This window comes from Passer domesticus, chromosome 15, assembly GCF_036417665.1.
Source record: "Passer domesticus isolate bPasDom1 chromosome 15, bPasDom1.hap1, whole genome shotgun sequence".
NCBI classification, from domain to species: Eukaryota; Metazoa; Chordata; class Aves; order Passeriformes; family Passeridae; genus Passer; species Passer domesticus.
The window spans coordinates 750,723-764,009 of NC_087488.1; the positions used below are offsets into that span (position 1 = coordinate 750,723).

The 13,287-nt window shown below is 42.2% G+C and overlaps 1 protein-coding gene and 1 long non-coding RNA gene across 33 annotated transcripts in view; both read right to left on the minus strand.

Annotated features, from left to right (window-relative positions):
- The window catches only part of MAPK8IP3 (mitogen-activated protein kinase 8 interacting protein 3), a 64,332-nt gene that overhangs the window by 29,315 nt on the left and 21,730 nt on the right, over window positions 1–13,287 (minus strand). For 31 of the 32 annotated variants that reach the window (XM_064390174.1, XM_064390156.1, XM_064390175.1 and 28 more), the window contains 3 exons: window positions 9,549–9,798; window positions 6,818–6,920; window positions 3,986–4,104 (listed from right to left, as the gene is read on the minus strand). In XM_064390174.1, the coding sequence (XP_064246244.1) occupies window positions 3,986–4,104; window positions 6,818–6,920; window positions 9,549–9,798 (472 nt within the window). Of the gene's footprint in view, window positions 1–3,985; window positions 4,105–6,817; window positions 6,921–9,548; window positions 9,799–12,205; window positions 12,319–13,287 lie in introns of those variants that run through there. The other variant, XM_064390173.1, reaches the window with a different exon arrangement.
- On the minus strand, window positions 4,116–6,798 carry LOC135281370 (uncharacterized). Its single transcript, XR_010348028.1, has 3 exons — window positions 5,949–6,798; window positions 5,744–5,848; window positions 4,116–4,783 (listed from the first exon to the last, which is right to left on the minus strand). It is a non-coding gene; the product is annotated as an uncharacterized LOC135281370 (long non-coding RNA).

The following is a 13,287-nucleotide window of genomic DNA, read 5'->3' on the forward strand; positions in this document are numbered from 1 at the left end:
TCAGCTATCCCCAGATTTCCAGATTTGAATCTAAGGCAATCGGATCTTCCTGGACTGGGTAAACCTTTATTTTGTCTTTATTTAGTCATTTACCACTAAATACAGTACAGCTCATTCCCACTACCTCTCATTTCCCCTCACCTTGCCATTTTAACAGCTGTATCCTCTGACCATAACTATGCTCTTCAGCGACACTTCAGCTTGCAAAAAACAACTGGTTGCATTTAAAACCTTTTTTCGTACAGTGTAACACTGGGACTTAGTTTGATAATCTCATTTCAACTTCTGTACACAACACTGTACATAACTTACCACTAATAACACTGCATTACTGTCTTTACAAGAGACCCCCTGCTCTTTCATTTCCAAAGCAAATATAGTTGGTTATCCTAAACCTGAATCAAAAAACGGTTTGGGTTGGAATGATCCAATTTCACCCCCTGCCATGGGCAGGAACACTTTCCACTATCCCAGGGTGCTCCAAGCCCCCTCTAACCAGGCCTTGAACATTTCCAGGGATGAGGCAGCCACAGCTTCTCTGGGCAATCAGCTCACCACTGTCACCACGCTCAGTAAAAGGGCCTGTCCACTGAGCACACCTGAACTGCTGTGATTGTTTGTGTCTGGAAACACCTGGGATAGGGAAGAGCAGGTAGGGGGATCTGGTAGAAGGGGAAGGTGACAAAAGGGGAGATTGGAGAACAGGAACCTACCCAGGATCACTTGTGATTAACAAGTGAATATGCAGCAAAACTGCCAACTAGTGCTCCCACGTCTGTAGGAGAAATAAGGGAATTTGGTCCTCAATGCTCATTAGTAAATAATTGTTCTCACTCCCCTTTTTCCTCCAGAATACTTCCTATACAATCCCATGTATGTAAAGCAGTATTAGAGGCAGGAGGAAACCCACATGTTTTGTGGGTTTTATTCAAAATAATATAACATGAAGAGTGCCAATTTATGTACCAGGAATAAATGGGATTTTCCACTTCAGAATCAGACTTGACTGCCAGCCATTGCTCAAGGGTAATTTCTGTAAGTCCTGCTCTTAAGGTCATCTTTAATTAAATTTCTCTTTCTTTAAGGAACTGAGACAAAAAAAAATGAATATTCTTTACAGATTGACTACCAAGTTTTGAGAGACTGGAGGAAGTAGTAAGTCTTCACTTAAGTGAGCTTAGAGTCATTAATGAATTTGATTTACAGAAAGAAGCGAGCTCTAAATATGACCTAGAGGACTCTTTCAGCTTGTGGATCTTGTTCCTTATATCATGTTCATAAAGCACTATTTCCTCTGTGTCTCTTCAGACTCAAAGGTATAGCACAAGAGAGAACATTCTACCTAACAAAGAAGGCTAAATTTTGGTTTATGTTGACAGATTTTTGTCAGCCCTAAGATCTAGCCCTTTGCTTCTATCTTTACCAGACTTTCTTTTGTACTTTCTATTGTGCAAAGACAAAAAAAAGTACCAGCCTCATTTGTTGTTGAGAGACACAACCCCTGATCTCTCTGTGCTTTCTCTCTTTGTACAACTAGCAACTTTTGTATTCATTTTAAAAACACTCTTATGTGCCAAAGTCAGTGGCCAGAACTCAGCCAAAGGATTAATTAATCAATGTTGATCACAAAAAAAAGGCACAGTCCATCTCCCAGATTTGAAAAGGAACCAGTCTTCCTATTTTGCTGGCCTGCCATGGAATCACCTGAAAGGGTTCTGCAGCTCTGCTCAGGCTAGAAAATGGTCCCAGCACAGAAATGTCCTCCTCATAAGCCAAGCTGCAGTCCTCAGAAACTATACTGTGATCTTCAGGGCCCACACTTACATGGGCACTGTTCAACAAGGTCTTTTTATATTTTATTGCAAGCAGTAACTCCCTAACAACAGACATCTCACCACACCAAAGTCGTTGGGCAGCCTTATAGCAAGAAGAGGTGAAGCACGTTTGACTTCATCTGAGACTGTAGTGAACAACCATGCAATATTTGGGCAAAAAAAAAGCTTTGGCCCTTTGAAGACAACAGTCTGCATTTCTTACTGATTGCTGGGTCAGGCTACAGGGTAATCCCAAGGGGAAGTGGATTTCCAGAAGGCAGGCTTCCAAAGTGGGAAGCACGTTGTCTGAAGCTGTACATATACCGAGTAAGTAATTTTCCAGAATAGTAACTCTTCCAAGCCAATAATACCTGACACCCCAGCCATTTCAGGGGGAGAAAGAAAGCAGCAGTTGGCCAAGTGATTAGCAGAGCCACAGAATCAACTGAACACTCCTTGATGAGGAATGAGTGGACACGAGGACCAAGATAAAGCAGATAGTCAATGGCAAGATTATCCATGGTTTTAGTGTTTTGATTCTGCCAGGAAGAGAGCTCCTGATAATGCATGAAGCTGGCTAACTAAAATTCATTCCACGGCTTTAACTATCACACGTAGTTCCTACTGTAAACTTCCCTTTAAGCAGGAGCCCCAGCCCTTCTGCAAACGGCTACTAGCATCCAGGGGATTCTCAAACCTGGAAATCTTGCTTTTCCTTCAAAATTCCTAAATGTGCACAGACTGGCTCCCATTGCAGACAGAGTAAGCCTGTGCGCTCATCCTGAGTATTCTGCAGATTTTTTTTATTCTGGCAATCTTGAGTTGAAGGTGAAACAATAAATGATTTTATGCTTTAGGCAATGGCATGAGGGCTCTCATACATGCTGCATGATTTAAAAAAAAAAACAACCCAGACCTACTCATATCAAAAAGCTACCGTGAGCATTCTCATGATGATCTGATTCATGTTCTTAATTCCAGTCACACTACTGGTTATAATAGTACAGTTTCACAGATACTTGTCTTTCGTCAAAGAAGAAGTAATTTATTAACTCCTTTCCAGTTTTCAGTCTGCATCTTCAAGGTTAAGTTTTTGTTTAATAGGGCAAAATCTATCCCCCCTGCAAAAACATATGCTTTTTAAGGGTCCTGATACAACACATATCAAAGCCGATACAAGTACCTTCGTAATTTGGGCAAAGGTGAGCTGCTGCAAGCCTGCATGACACATTTTAGCTCATTCTATTCTGGACACATACACAGAACCAAACTTACAAGATTATCCATAAGCAGATCTATATCAGTAATCACAGAAAGGAAATGTTCACTTTCAGATCAGATCTCTTGCCACTAAGTAGACACAACACCTTGTTTCTGGAGTTCTCATGTGTCCTTAGGCTCCTTAAAGCAAGAAGTAACATGGAAAATGAGCTATACTGTTATAAACTCTATCAGCTGCCCATGTCACCTGAGTATTCAAAGACCACTTGTACCGTCCTGATGCAGGAAAATAGCAAGAATTAAAAACATGCTTAAATTCTGTCAACAAACAAGATCTAGATACTCAGGAATCCAATAGAAGAAGTATGGAGAGGGCTCAGAGTGCTCCCTGAGGCAAAGCTGCTCCTCTGACTGCTGCAGGGTCCCAGCGAGGAACACAGAACACAGCCTGGCTACAGGCATTACAAACACCTTCAAAATCAGCTTAAAAAGTTAATTATTACATCTCTTAGGCTGACTGCAAAACAGTAAATATTGCATTACAGACCATAATATTTCCACATCATTTAAACGGCAAAAACTTAACCAAGTAAGTTACTTTCTTACAAATTTCAAACAAATTTTTTCTCTCAGTATATAATTATTGGGGGAGGAATTTTCAGCCAGAAGCAGAAGAAGCAAATTTTGTCTTCAAATTATTTGTGTGGGAGAATCCTGTAGAAAAATAACTTATGCCCTAAAGAGAGCCCAAATAAAAGTTATCTAACAGCTGAGATTATTTTCTAAATAATCATTACTGTACTGTAGGTACATGCTTCTATCACATGTATCTCAATTTCCATGCATTCTTAAAAAAACCAAAACATCCAAGCTCTGAAAGAAAAAGAATTTAAATGTTTCTAGAAGCTTAATATGGAGTCATTGTACCAGAGAAAATAACAAGATTTTACCTAACAGATCTGCTCCTTCATCAACATCTCCAATGACCTCAGACCCTGCTGTGGAAAGTTCATGGTACAGGGAGTCTGTGTTGATGCCAAATGCTTTGTTCACAATCCCCTGTGTTGGGCTATTGTTGGAAGCAAAAAAAAAAAACAGAGGAATCTTGTTACTTGGCAACATTTAAGCTCAAATATTTATCTTTGAAATACCGAGCATCTCAGACTATTGCAATCAAAACCCATCTGTTCACCCTTGACTGAATCAGAAAGCACACTGAGTAAAGAAAATAGCATGTGTTATTCCCCATATAACAGAATTATTAAATGATTCGGGTTGGAAGGGACCTTAAAGACCACCTTGTTTCAACCCCCTGCCATGGGTAGGGACACCTCCCACTATCCCAAGTTGCTCCAAGCTCTGTCCAGCCTGGCCTTGGACACTTCCAGCCAAAGCTGCTCTGGGCAACCGGTGTCAGGGCCTCCTCACCCTCATGGACAAGAATTTTTTTCCCAATATCTCACCTAACCCTGCCCTCCGGCAGTGGGAAGCCATTCCCTGTGTCCTGTCCCTCCATGCCTTGTCCTCAGTCCCTCTGCAGCTCTCCTGGAGCCCCTTTAGGCCCTGCAAGGGGCTCTGAGGTGTCCCTGGAGCCTTCTCCTCTCTGGGTGAGCACCCCAGCTCTGCCAGCCTGGCTCCAGAGCAGAGGGGCTTGCAGCATGTCCATGGCCTCCTCTGGACTTGCTCCAACAGCTTCATGTCCTTCTTGTGCAATCAGTCTGAAGAGTCTGTTTTCCCTTTGGGTAAGCCTATGCATTGAAAAGCATTTCTTCACATGTCCCCAAATGTATTTAATTAAAGGTAAATCAAAGGTAATAGTTTTTAGTCTTATCAGATGACAGCACATTTCCACCTCTCAGTGTCTTTGATACCATCAAGAATCTTGTATTTCTTGACAGCCTCATGGCTCAAAGCAGCAAAGAGTTGTTACAGGAGGTGCAGGTGAGAGAACTTCTGGGATTGTAGCTGTCTACTCTAAAAAACTGTCTTAATATGGGTTATAAACACTTTGCAGTGCCCTGCCTTGTGTGAGTAACATCAACCAGCATGAGCAGCACCTGTACAATTTCTCCAGCAACCTATCAGAAAGGTCAGCATCAACTGAGATGATCTCAAGTTGTATGGTTTCATCATCACATAAACAATCCTAGTGATTATAAATGGAGTGTAGTAGCTGCCTCTGATATTGTAGCTACGACATCTGAGAGCACTGAGGAAGTACAAATGGTGCTGTGATGGCACTGCAATTAATCAGTTCACACAATCCAATGGTCAGCACAAATGACAAGAGAAACCAGCACTCAGTCTGACCTGGAGAGCTAATTCAGACTGAACTTTCCTGTTCAACATCCAGCTTTCAGAGCTACATGTGTCATGAAAGCACTCTGCTTTCAGAGCAGCACACACACTGTCAGCAGTGTGTCTCCTGTAGCTCCCAGTCTGACCACCTGGAGTAGAGAAAACTGGAGAAAGGTGCACCTGGAGAAAAGCTCCAGTGCATCAATACTCTCTGTTTCCTTCTTTCCCCTGGATTTGACCAAATTTTAATCTGATCTCATCAGTCGCTTTTGTTTTCTCCACACAGAGCAGTTTCAACTCCCTAGATTCCTCCTGACCCTAAAAATAGTGCAGGTATCCTATGTCTCAAGGGGAGCTTAACCGTGTGTGCTTTCGCAGCTGAGAAATGCAGGTGTTATTGCTGCTCTTACCCTTCTCAGGGGGGGTGCTCAATAGGGTGGGCAAATCCAGTCCAGACTGGGACCATTAGATTAATCTTGCCTTCACTCTGCCAGGGTACTGCATTTTCTGCACGTCTGTAACATTTTGGGGAGGTTTTTTGCTGATACAGTGCCAAAATACCCACTGGACAAGGGTAAAAGGTAAACTTGAGTAAAAACAAATCAAGGTACCTACACCTCACAACAATGTGGTGCCAAAATTAATAGTCTTTAGGAAGCCTCCTATTTAGAACAAAATGGGTGATGGGTAGGGATCAGAGCAGCAGAATAGTTTAGTAAAAGTCTGATGATTCTTCTGAAAACTGTGTTGAGGATTTGTAACCACTGCTCAGGGCACTGACGGGTCATAATTGCTCTGACCAGCCTCACCTGGGAACCACACCTACCCACTGCTCCCAGGGCTCCTTCTGACCTCATGCCTATGCCTTCAGTTCTTTGCTAAGATGCACCTGTCTTCAGTCCTGTCTCCTGCTGCTCATGGGTAGCACTGAGACTGAATTCACACCCTTGCTTTGTCTAGAGCTGCTGACAGGGCTCACTATCAGTGATCTGAGCCTCCCTGCCCAGTGCCTGTTGGATTGGGATTACTGAGGTTACCTGTTTGTCCTCTACTGGGGGGCAGCCCTGCCTCTACTCCTCAAACACCTGAAAAAATTAGAACTTAAAGAAACTTGAGGTTTTAAAATGCAATTCATAACTGAGCTCTTATTGGACAAATGCACCTTTTCCCTATTCCTGACAGCTTAAGCCCACGTTCTCTTTTCTTGTCTTAAAACTTCTGCTGCTCTATCATCTCTCCAAACCCCCTGACCAGTAAGGCACATGAGCCCAGTCCTGGGTCAGCTGCACACATCCTCCTGCAGATCACCAGCAGGCATCTGCCTTTTGGAGAACCCAAAGCAGGTCAGATCCTCTAATATTAGGCAGAATATATGGACTGTCTCAAACAGCTGCACTGTGAGCTCACTATGAGCCAGAGCATCCATTCGTCACTCCTCATGAAGCCAAGTGACAGAGCACCCAGGGAAAAGTCACAATCAGTACCTGCTACCCGTGCGTTCCAGGCGGGGGTCCTGACACATATCCAGCTCTGGGGTAGAATCAATGATGTCCTGGACATCGGACCACTCATCGCTGCTGCCCATCCCTAGGTAAGACAGTACATACCATGTACAGGATCAGGACTTCCAGAGAATAGTATTTCTTCAAGGGACTTTTACAGCTTTGACTACTGAGATTTGAAAACTTCATGGTGCCATGTTCAAAATCGGAACAGCAAGCGGTTGAAGATGGTCTCTCAATTCCAGAACAGGAACACCATAAGCATTCCCCTTCCCACCCCCATTCCAAAGCATCACTAAAGTCACTGCCCTGAACACTCACTAAAATGGGATAAGCAGAAATATTTTATCCATTGAAATAAATTCTAAAACTCCTTTTTTATCTGCCAATAAAAAACTCCTCCATCCCTATATAGCATTAGCTGAGTTGAAGGTAACACAGCGATTTTCTGTACAGCTTCATAAAAATTACTATTGTTAGGAACTGGCACTATTTAGTTTTAACAGAAATAGGTTTTCAATATAAATTTTCAAGTCTGCACTGGTTTAGATACCCACTACAGTGAAACTTGACTTCAAAACCAATAAATGAAATCTGGTTTGTGTGTAATCTACAACCTGAAGCCAATATTTAAAGAATAAGGAATTTCTTCCTCTTGTCAAGTCCTGTTTATTGGATACCAAACTTTCAAAAGCTCAGACTTGCACCTATTCTGAACAAGCAACATGAACATTGTGCCTGTTCACACAAGGAATTCCTGGAAGATTAATGACCTAATTTGTGAATTACGTTAGTCCCTCAATGAACTTAGATGTGACATTTTTGACCTTTCCAGATGATCTCAGTAGCCAAATATACAAAGTCCATGACAACTGAAGTGTTCATTTCTTTCAGGCTGGCATTGTGCCAGCTGGCAGCAAACTCAGGCTGGAAGACAAAGTGTCATGTGGATCTGTTGTGAAAGCAGACATCCACATCTAGCAGGTCTAACACAAGCACAGCCTTCCTCAGCTCTATTTTACCAAGCTGGGAAGCTTTTCTACAAATACCTCTGAGTACCATTTTCGGTAGTTCAGTTCTAAGGCACATGCATCACTGGCAGACATTTTAATTACAGATGCATAAAATACATTATTAAAATTCAACTATGTGTATTACTTCTAAGCATGGAGAATTTATTTCATATTAGGGGTGAGAAATAGCTGAAAGGTTGAATATGAAGACCACATAAGGAAGCCATAACTATCTGCTTTGAGCAAATTCCACAATATCACACTTCCACCAAGAAAGTGGGAAAAAAAAAAGCTTCCACTTCACAATTGCACACATACAAAAAAGAGATGATTTTGACCCAAGAAAACTGTTGATAGTTAATGAGCTTGTAAAGCAGCAACTGTAAAAATCACAGTATTTATAGGGCATTCAAACTACTGACATCCATGTTTAGCTTTCCTGTTACAAGTGTTTCATGGTCTTGCCTTGGCCAGGATCACAGCCAGACCACAATCTAACATCAGGCTGTTCAGAACTCATATGCTTCCATGGACAACTATCCTAGTCTCTGACAGATGGACATCTGTGACCCTGAGGGCCCCCTCAGGAAAATACATACTGGGACTCAGTCATGGCAATTCTCCTTCAGTGCTACAGCAAAAAATGCCATATGTTGCTTTATGGTCTTACTTCATTAGGAACCAGCTTGTGAATGTTAGCAGAGGAATTTCTGCTTCAGTAATAACTTAGTTATAATTTTTGCTTCCCAAGAAATAACTTGGGTAAGAAGATCATCAGCTGGTTCAGATGCCAACCTCATAGACTTAAGTTTACCTCTGTGCTCCTGCAGATTATCCTAATGACCTTTGATATATCTTACAGTTCTTTTGTATTTTAAGTTCATGACCTGTAAAACAGATCACTTCTCATTTCTGATGGCCACTGGAAGTCTCACAATCCAGGGCAGACCTGCTCAGACACTACATGGGCACAGCTGAAGGGATTTATCATGTTATTAAATCATTTATTTATTTAACAGCCTGGTGCTAAAGCTTAAAGAATGGCTTTCCTCACAAGAAATCATGAATTCAAATTACTAAAGGACCCTGGAAAATTGAGAGACAACAACTGTAACTTCCACAGATTTGGGAGTGTTCTTATATGAGAAAGAAGCTAAAAACATCAGCTCATTTAGCTGAGAAAAACAGCTAGATACAATTATTTTAAGCAAATCAGTGTGTGGGATAAGAGTACAGAGGGAAAATAATTATTTAATCTCACTGACAAATTTGGCGTTTGAACAACTGGATATAAAATACTTATGAATAAATACAGAGAGAAAACTAAATATAAGCTTTTAACTTTCATATTGATGAGATCCAGGAACAGCTTCCCAAAAGCTCAGCCTAAGACATGACTTGAGTGCTCATGAAAGAGGTTCCAAGACACAAATGCATGTCACTGCAGGGAACTGAACTCAGTCACCTGTTCCCATTCTGTGAACTTGTGAAATTACTCATATAAACTGATGTTTTCAAAAATTTACTATGCATAAAACTGCTAACATCCAATTAACCCTGTCTCATTCATGTATCTTTCCAAGTCAGGCTTCCTCAAATTCTATACTTACAGTGCAATCTCCTAGCCTCTCCCTGTAACAGACAGACACTGGGAAGTTGATTATGCTAGTGACCAAGTACCTGAGCTCCAGATGCCATACCTATGCTGACATTTCTCATCTCCTGTGTGACCTGGACTTCCATGTTCCGGCTGTTCCGCTTTTCTCGTGCCCTCTTATTGCTCTTGGTGGTGCCATTGGTATACTCGCTGATGGGCTGGATGCCCTCGTTCAGAGGGGTGACAGCAGCAGAGGGCACAGATGATGTGGGAGTGTTGGACTTGGTTCCCGTGGTGCTCGGCGTAGCAGCTGCTGAGGACTGTCCAGATTCAGACATTTCATCCTGGGGGCACTGTGGCAATTCCAGGGCGGCAGAACAGAAAGGAAAAAGCACAATTATACATTTTAGTAAGTTTCATTTGCTGTCTGCCTTAAAGCATTATGAGCATGGCTCTTGCTCATTGCACCAGTTACATGTCCCATTGTTTGCTGGTGACACCAGGCACTACCACCACAGTGAAGCAGCAAGCTCTCATGCTGAGCTCAACAAGCAAATCCCACCTGTAGAAAGGGTTAATAACCTTCTTCAATAAGGCTGATAACCCCTTCAATACTGAATACTGATCTTCACAAATCACACTGGTATGTGATCTCAAGGAAGGTGGCCTTATCACAAGTGAAAAACACCTGTAGCTCACACTGACTACAGTGAAAGCTGAAGGGCTTTGGCACTTGCAGCAAACTAGGCCAGTGTTTCCCAAGGCTGGAAGGCAACATGGATATCACTTGGGAAGGATCTGAAGTGGCCTCTTAGAAGTCTTGGCTGATGTCATTACTGTAAGCCACCAACACACCTGGATGAGAAAACAGCAAACTGGTTTTGCCACTGAACTGCAGAAGCAGAGTGGACACTGATCTCAGATGCTCTGGCTTGTCGTGACACAGCAGACCTATGTCCCTAAACCACCTTATGCAGAGCTAGGCAGACATGGCTCCAGCTTGAGAACACAGCATAAACAGGTGTGGTCTCCCACTTCCAAATGGCAGGATGACAATACCCAAGAATTCAGAAAGGTGAGAAATGAACACAGGAGATGGATTCTCAGTATAGAATGTGCAAAATGGCTCTTGGTTCTAACAGACATTACAGCCCCACTTCTTGTACCATCACCTGTTGAGGAACAGGGAGGCTTCAAGGCTTTGTCAGGGTTTTACACTGGAAGCTGTGTTTGTCAATTAAAGCAGCACTACTTCAATCAGACAGGGAATGCCCTGACCAGCACCATGACCTCTCTCAGACTCAAAGAAGATTTCCCCAGTCTTAAGAGCAGCCTGCTCTAATTACTGCCTGCAGGGAGGTGACATAATTAATGCTGAGAGTTATATGCGACAGTGAGTTGCAATTGGGTGCAGTGGCATTCATCTGCACATCCAGACCCAGCTTTCATCTTCACCACTGGCCTCTCACCTCCTGTGCAAGTACTAGAGAGATCCTGGTTGTGCTCAGAGGCTGCTCTGAGCCCCCAAACCTCGGAGCTGTGACAGAGTTTCACTTTGCTCATCTGGAAGTCTCATTCTCTTGTTCTAAGAACAGCTTCACAACATGACAAAAAAAAATCCAACATGGGATGAGTGAGAAGACTGAAAAAAATGGTGACTTAACCCTTTGCAGCCTTATTTTTGTTAAATCTGGAATTTTATTAAGATCTTCCTTTAATTAGACTGGCCTCTGTATCCTTATCTTAGAATGCTTTGCTGCACACTGCACTATGGAAGTCTAAGGGTTTACACTGCACCTGCGCACTTATATTGGAAACTCAGGTTTTTTTTACAATGGCACTACCATTAAATGCAATCCACATTTTGTGTATTTTCCGCATTGTCAGTCCAAATAGCACCCACATTCCCACATGAATATCCAAACCATCTCCCTTCAAATATGCTGGGTTTAGCAACAAGACTGAGATGAGAACTTCGCACTTAGGCTGCTACATGTGAAAACCACACTTCCCACCTCTACTTCATATTCCTGGTTTAGGAGCTACTTTCCCAGTATGTAAAGAAAAAAAAAAAAAGAGTAAAATAAGATTTTTGATAATAAACAGGTTCCAGTAAGCTTCAGACAACCTCAACTGCAGTTTGTCTTCTGTGCTTTCAGATTTACAAAGGGACAAAGATTATCAAGGGTGAAGTGCAACCATAAAACCTTTCCTCAAACAAAACTGCTGTTGGATGAAAGAATTCAGGGATGTTCTTGGACCCACTCTAACTCTATGAGAATAAGCAAAGTTCAGGAGCATCTTAGCTGTGTAAGAGACACTCAGGTGCGTCCACTCCATCCATCATTCCTTGCTCTTATGAACCAGATGTCATTCAAAAGCCCTGGATCATCAATGTCTATAGGGTAATATTTGTATCAGCAATATCCTGTAACTTCTTGCTTATTGACATAACCTGCCCCTTACCCTGAACACATGACTAAGTAATTACCCTAGTCTTTCACTACTCTTTGGTTACAAATGTGAGTTTTGTATTTCCCTAGAAAACACACTTTATCAACCTTCCAGCCTGCACTGGAGAAATTCCTCCCAAATGTATGTACTACCAACATGCTCCTCTTCACAGCCCAGAAGCTGGTATCTTCCTTCTATTGTCTGAGTGCTCTGTTAATGCTAAATATTGTACTTCTCTCCAGCACAGGAGGTGTTCTCCAAAACCCACAGCTCACCCAAAGAATAATCTCCACAGCCACCACTTACCTACGGCCATACCTGTAAACCTCCTAAACATCAATTGTGTAGTAGTGACCTCCAAAATGCATTGTGAAGGCCCAACATTCATAGCAGTCATATGTCACCATGAGAAGCCACAATTGTATGGTTATAACACTGAAAGCATAGTACATAAAAACAAAAACGTTAAGGACTTTAATCTCCGAAACACTGTATAAAATAAATGTAAAACTGAATGCAAAAATAAAATAATTATAACAACTAAAATAGAAAATAGTAATAAAAAATAAACAAGGACACTTAAAATGTAAGTACAGCGTGGCCCCACGAAGAAGGAAAACTAGTGAGAATAGTCAAGTACATACTGGGAAGGTGAGTCACGTGTGAGCGATGTCAGCAAAATATCAGAATTTTGAAGAAGAGGCAAGGGAGGCATGAGCCATGTCCTCTTGAGAAGTCAGTCATACAGAGGATTTAAGAGATAGCATTTCAGTCACAAAGTGTGCAAGAAGCTTGTGGAAGGAAAATCTCCATTCCGAACTAGCAAATTAGTCCATCGCACCCTTTAATTATTCATTAATTTGCTCCATACTCAGGAAATTCTCCATAACAGACTACCCATCCAAGTCTTCCACAGCACAAGCTCCTTAGGTCCACTGTACCATCCTTGCCTCCTTTATCCCAGCATCCCACTCTGAATCTCCCTAACAAGCACCATCGTGAATCCCAGCACGATACATTTTGGCGCAGATCCCTGCTAGTTTTGCAGAAAGCTTTCTTGGAACCAGATTTTTTTTGCCTGATACCACCATCACCACCAAATAACTAAGAGATCCAGTCAGTAATCACAGAATGGTTTGGGTTGGAAAGGAACTTAAGCATCACCTAGTACCAACCCCTGTGCAGGGTGTCTTCCCTGACCAAAGAAGAACAACCTCTATTACCTGAACTTGGGACACCAAAGCTTCCCACTTATCTGGGTTGCTGCTGCATTCTCCTGCAATGCAGATGCTGGGTTACTTCTTTTGCAAGTTCTCAGTGGGACCACTGAAAGAATTAGACCTTAGCAAGGCTGGGGAAGATGGATCTAACCACAGTGTCCACCCAGC